This window comes from Triticum urartu, unplaced genomic scaffold (genome assembly GCF_003073215.2).
Source record: "Triticum urartu cultivar G1812 unplaced genomic scaffold, Tu2.1 TuUngrouped_contig_5400, whole genome shotgun sequence".
NCBI classification, from domain to species: Eukaryota; Viridiplantae; Streptophyta; class Magnoliopsida; order Poales; family Poaceae; genus Triticum; species Triticum urartu.
The window spans coordinates 2,482-9,029 of NW_024116074.1; the positions used below are offsets into that span (position 1 = coordinate 2,482).

The following is a 6,548-nucleotide window of genomic DNA, read 5'->3' on the forward strand; positions in this document are numbered from 1 at the left end:
CGAATATGCCAATCACTAGTCTAATGATGATTTAGAATCTTAGCTAGAACATTTCGTTGGATCACAACCGATTGAAAAAAAAACAAGATATTGTAAGACAACAGCCGGTTAAATATTAGCTTCTCAAATATGACTTCTAGTTTCAGACGTGCAAAGCATCAATACGATTATATAGTAGTAACATTGAATTGCACCCTTTGGGTCATTTGGGGGCTAGTAATTAGCCATCCTTGTACCTTACGAAAACTGCAAGTATATACAACTCGAGTTTCCTCTCTTAAATTTCACACAGTTCGTCATCACTGAAAGCATCACGATTCTTTTTCCAGGCGTAAAACATAAAGGTAACTTGCATCTAGCCGTCTGCGTGGTGCCAAAATAGTAAGCATGCCAGCCTGGTTTTTATCTCGCTATATCGTCAAAACTTCGGTCAGTTCAAAAAAGTAGCTGAATTCGCAGCAATGCGATCATGCCAGTGACAAACAATTATTCTCAATCAGCACTCTATACGGACTGCGCCGCTTTGTGTCGATACGAACTTGGGCTTCCTGATCACCTGCTCCAAGCACTGGATGGTATCCCCAACCTGGTATTCGTCGCAGTCCTCGATCACCAATCCACAGTCGGTACCCTTGTCGAGCGTGTCAGCATCCTGCTTCTCTCGCTTCAGCGAAGAACACGGACCCTCAAAGACAACGTCTCCGCTTCTCAACAGTCTCATGGTTCCAGTTCTGCTAAAGCGCCCATCGGTTATCCGGCAGCCAGCAATCTTGATGTCTGGCCCTTTTGACTTGCTACGCCCTTTCAGCTCGAATATGTTCAGAACCTCAGCCTCCCCTGAAATTTGGGTTTCAGCAGTCCCTGGTGCCTTCTCCACAATCAGCCTTCCCATTTCCTCGAGGAGATGGTAGATCACCTTGTGCAGCAAAATCTGAAGAGTAGGCATGGTCAAGTCAGCTAAATTCATTTTCCAGTTTCAAAGTTAAAAAGACTAAAAAAAACCAACCAGCGAATTTAGACTCTTAACAATATGTATCATATACTTTCCTCTTGGGGAACATATGTTGTGTACTTGTGGAACATATAGAATGGGACCAGATTTAACTCAGGATACTGAGAACTAGCGATATGAGAACTAAATCGAGTTTATATAGGCAATATTAGAGGGACTTTGGGCAATCTCACTTCCTGTATGACATTCAAAATTGATCAGAGGTTGAGATCGGGATTCTCTTATCATATTTCAAGTCCAGTATTTAACGAGGTCAATATGATGTAGGCCATATCCTCAATTCCCCACACACATAAGAGCTGAATTATGTTTACTCTTCCTAAATTCACTATAACATATCCTAGTGTCTACACAATATAAAGAAACATCAGAAACAAGAGAAAGAGAAGGGACGCGGAGTTTCTGCTCCCGGGTTCATCTGCACCCCCTCTCAGAAAAAAAAATCAAAACAAATGCTAAAAAAATTCAAAAAATTCCAAATTTTTTTGGGTGATAGATAATTTGATGCGTGAGGTCCACTCCAAATTTCAACCCATTTGGACATCTGAGAAGCTCTCGGCAAAAAAGACAAAATCGGGGTCTGTAAAAATGTTTACTGTTCACACACTGTTCTGACCCGATTTGTCTTTTTTGCCGAGAGCTGCTCAGATGGCCAAATGAGTTGAAATTTTGGGCGGACCTCACGCATCAAATTATCTACCACTCAAAAAAAATTGGAATTTTTTAAATTTTTCTAGTACTTTTTTTCCTAAGCGGGAGCAGATGAGCCTGGGCACCGAGTTGGATTTCCGAAAATGTTATCTTAAGTAAGATCTACCCTTTTTGCACGTAACCCAGGTCCCAGAAGGCATATTTACATCCTATACTGAGCATTAAAATATGACATAAAAAATCACAACCAATATCCAAGCCATAGAACTTGATTTCTACCAAAGGTGTACACTTAATCAAAAGCAGTACAGGCACTAGAGCAATAATAAACATGGTACCTTTATGTTGGCTTGTGTTGCTCCTAGAGTAATCGCACTCGGTGGATCGCGAACGTTGAAACCAACTATGCATGCTCGGCATGCTTGTGCCAGATCAATGTCATGTTCACTTACAGGGCCGACACCAACATGAACAACATTCACAAACACCTACAAAGAAGGTACCATAGGCATGACTGAATCTAACAGAAATATCGGCATACTGTAAATAGAACATGGGTGTGTCTAGGGCACATCTAGATGTGCCCTAGTTATTGCACATCTAAGTGAGTGAATCAAGTAGAAAGAAAAAAGTTAGAAAGAAAAAGAAAATATTCACACGAATCTCAAAGTAAGATCAATGACATAGGACTTAGATGTGCAATACTTATGGCACATCTAGATGTGCTTTAGCAAAATTGATAGAACATATATCATACCAAACCACTGGAACAAACCTACATTACGTATGGTCTAAAATGCAGTGTCAGCGATCAGGAATTCAGCACTGCTTGAGTGCTTATATAGTCAAGTTTGTGAGACTACAAAAATAAAAATGAGGCATCCAATGTGGTCAAGAAAATACCTGTGGGCTATTAAGACTTCTTAAGGCATCCGTAACTGCTTGAACACTGCCCTGTACATCAGCTTTCACAATTATGGGCATCTCAACTCTTTCAGGCGTCTCTTCTCCAATTTCTGCCTCCTCTGTCATGTTTTCGTCAATCTTCCGAAGCCTATCTTTCTCCTGTTTCTTCTTCCGCCCTTGACTAAGCATTCTTGCCCTTTCCTCGGAGTCAACAACCACTACATCATCCCCAGCCATTGGGAGGCCCCTCAGCCCCTCAATCTCAACAGGCATGGCGGGTTTTGCAGACTCTGTTACTTCCCCTACCGTGTCTCTCAGTGATCTAATTCTTCCCCACTCTGCACCCACAACAATGTATTGTCCACTGACTAATGTGCCGGACTTAACTATAGTTGTTGCAAGTGGTCCCCTGCCCCTGTCCACCCTTGCCTCCACCACAAAAGCTTGAGCAGGCCCATCTGTTCTGGCTTTCAGGTCCATTATCTCGGCCTGAAGGAGCAAAGCCTCTTCCAACTTATCCAAACCAAGTTTCGATAATGCAGAAATTTCAACAACCTGTACATCACCACCCATATCCTCCAAAAGCAATCCTTCAGAACCAAGCTGAATTCTGACCCTCTCAGGGTCAGCTCCAGATTTGTCACATTTGTTTATGGCAACTACAATTGGAACATTTGCTACTTTTGCATGTGACATAGCTTCAAGTGTTTGAGGCATCACACCATCATCTGCTGCAACCACAAGCACTACAATATCTGTGACAGCTGCACCTCTAGCCCGCATAGCACTAAATGCAGCATGCCCTGGTGTATCAAGAAATGTGATAGAGGCTCCAGATTGCATCTCAACAACAAAGGCACCTATATGCTGAGTGATCCCACCAGCTTCTTTAGCAGCAACAGATGTTTGCCGCAGGGAATCCAGAAGCGATGTTTTACCATGATCAACATGACCCATAACTGTTACAACAGCAGGCCGTGGTTCAACTGTGCCTTCACCTGTGTGCATTCTTCTGATATTAACACCAAGTTCCTGTGCAAGAAGGATGAAAGATATCGATTAATATCATGATTCATAAGAAATAGAAGCTTTCCTAAAGCTGCATAAATATTTCATGATGACAAAGCTTAGGTGTAAACTGGAGACAATAGTACATATAATTAACAACAACATCAGCGTATGTAAAATTTGAACATGTAAGTTTGCGCCAACATAATATCATCAAAAAAAGTAAGAATTCCATTTTTAGTGAATATATGGTCAGAAAGGGGGGGAAACCTGGGCACAAAATAAGCATAGAAAAAAGATTGCAAACCAAGGCACAATGCACGACTACACTTGCTAAATGGAAGTCAACCAGTGAACACAAGTTGGATCCACCCTTCTCATAATCGACAGCTTGAACTTGCTTAATGAGAGCACTAACAAAATAGCAGAATATGAAGAAATAAAGAATGTGTTTTAGCATCACCATATCACACCTTGCAACAAGATCATTTTGATAGATGAGGTCAAATGCAACATCCAGAGTGATTTATAGCCATTGTCATAATGAGTTATAGTCTCATATGACATGATATACAACAAATAAAGTTATCCTGGTACGACTGGTTACTAAGATGAATATGCTTCAGAGTAGCATACAGAAACATAGAAGTCGCAAAAGGAAGATTATAAATACATACCATACCCACTAGCTCAGCTAGATCGATGGTAATAGAATCGAACTCTGATTCAACCCTTTCGCCAAGATCTGCAAGTATGCTTTGAAGCGCATTGATTTTTGCACCAGATCGTTTAGATAGGTCACGCAATGTCATCCCATCAAAAATTTCAACAATTTTATCTGGCGCTGATTTGGTCAGCTTTGGTTTTGGTGCAACATATGGCGCTTCTACAGGAGGTTGACTGCGAGTTTCCTTTCTCACTCGCTTCTCCCTTTTCGGTGCTTTTAGCCCAACAACATCCTCCTTTTTCTGGTGCCATGCCAACATATACACACCTGCATGAAAATTCCTATAAAGAAGACAGTACTGTCACCTAATATATAAATCCTAAAATCTGCATCAAATAACAATGTACCGATAGTAGCATACCTACAAAACAAGACCTACATTTAACGACTAAAAAATCTGAACAGTCGCTCCAGAAGATGAGATAAACAAAGATAGAGTAGAATTAGAGTATGATAAAAGAACCTAGTGAATGCCTTTCCCAAGCAAGGTCAGATAAGATAAGAGGTAAATACATGACTCCATGCAAAAGTTGCAAGATCATTTAGTGGGGTGCAGGAAATTAACATGGTGTCGAGGTTGGCTTTTCCAAAGAAATATGATTCAGATTCCTTGTGTGAGATAACACTCAAATTCAATTTGATGCACTGAGTGCGTGCCATAGTTTGTTGAATATGTCAATGTAACAAGAGTAGCGATGCCACCTGAATAATAGGAGAGCAGATTGACACACCTGATAGTGGACTGTTTAAAGACCGTACAGTTAGCAGCACCTTGGAGTCCATTGCCATGGACGAACTCTGCAATTGAGAATTAAATACTGATCAAATCACTGAAACATAGACTTATGAGGTATCCAATAAGGAAGAAAGTACTTGCTCTTAGAAAAGTGACCAAAAAGGACTTCATGAGGATTCACTATGCTAAGCTAGAGTCTGAGTCCATTAAGTTCATCGTGTAACATATGAAATACTCTTCTCTAACCAATAGAAATCATAAACCAAGAACCGAGTATAGCCCAGCAATGGGTGAGCGGTGGCGTTAGCGTGAAGGTTCAAATCCTATGGTGTGGATTTAGCCTCGTTTATCATTTCCCGGATGGAATAAAGCTGAGCGTATCACTGCTTCTTAAGATATGCTGAGGGGATTCTTCCTGCACTGTAATCTATTTATTTTTAAATAATAACATAGGCGGTACAGACACTATGGGCACACTTGGAATGCAGGAGTTGAATACACAGGAATAGGAACAACATGGACGAGATATAGGATCTAAAAACAAAGAAAAATAATATAGAAGGGTGAAAGGAGAAGGAGAAGAAACTGAAGTGTGCGTACTCCCTCCGTTTCTTTTTAGTCTGCATGTAAAATCTGTCTGAAGTCAAACTTCGTAAAGTTTGACCATCTTTATAGGAAAAAATATTAACACTCACAATATAAAATAAAAATCATTAGATGCATCACAAAATTAATTTTCATACTATACATGACCATAGTATTGTAGATGTTCATATTTTTTATTATAAATTTGATCAAACTTTGTGTAGTTTGACTTCAAACAAATCATATATGCAGAGTAAATACATCTTCATCTCACTCAAGCGAGGTGCTACACATAAGTGCCCTCCCCGTGTGAGACAGTACTTGTAACAAACTTTGGAGCAGGATGGTACAGAGGGAACAAAGCAATATCACAAACTCACAACTATAGAGATGATACTATGGCAGAGATGGAGGTGACTTTCCAGAAAATGACAGCAGCAGTCAAGAATTATTCATGTTGATGAAACGATAAGATACTTAGCACGCAAATAGTGATCGTACTAGCAATGCTTGAGGCCTTCCCAGAAAACAATGCTAGAGGCTAGAGCTTAATTTGGCAAAACAATGATTGGACAATTAACAAGCTAAAATGGATCTATGCAATTGCGGTACGACATCAATTGAACTTACGTGATAGCTTTCCCAATGTCCCACTGGCGAAATGCTTCGTTCGACCATGATCTGAGCGGAAGGCCAGATTCAAGAGGCCTGTGTGGACATCCTGCAAATTATGTCTCCAATTGTTAGTCCCGTGCTGCGGAGGCTCCAGCCGTATTTGTTCCATGCGAGGAAATCGAGTATGTTCTAACTGCGCGCTCTAGGAACAGGAAATGCAACAGATTTCAGAGAAGAAGGAGCCCTACCTTTCTTCGCAGCATCCGCCAGGCCATCATCGTGCCCTGGGCAACAGCGGCGCGGCGCTC

General features: G+C 40.9%; 1 protein-coding gene across 3 annotated transcripts; it reads right to left on the reverse strand.

Annotated features, from left to right (window-relative positions):
- Positions 1–205: 205 nt before the first annotated feature.
- On the reverse strand, positions 206–6,539 carry LOC125529171 (translation initiation factor IF-2). Of its 3 annotated transcripts, none has more exons than XM_048693581.1 (7): positions 6,489–6,539; positions 6,256–6,346; positions 5,036–5,102; positions 4,255–4,585; positions 2,567–3,601; positions 2,002–2,151; positions 206–931 (listed from the first exon to the last, which is right to left on the reverse strand). In XM_048693581.1, exons 1-7 carry the CDS (start codon positions 6,516–6,518, stop codon positions 497–499), a joined length of 2,139 nt encoding a protein of 712 aa, XP_048549538.1. In that variant the 5' UTR covers positions 6,519–6,539; the 3' UTR covers positions 206–496. The 3 variants fall into 3 exon arrangements, with proteins under 3 accessions (XP_048549538.1, XP_048549539.1, XP_048549537.1); XM_048693582.1 differs by having other exon boundaries at positions 4,255–4,571; positions 6,489–6,535; XM_048693580.1 differs by having other exon boundaries at positions 4,255–4,571; positions 5,007–5,102; positions 6,489–6,529.
- Between the last annotated feature and the right edge of the window lie 9 nt (positions 6,540–6,548).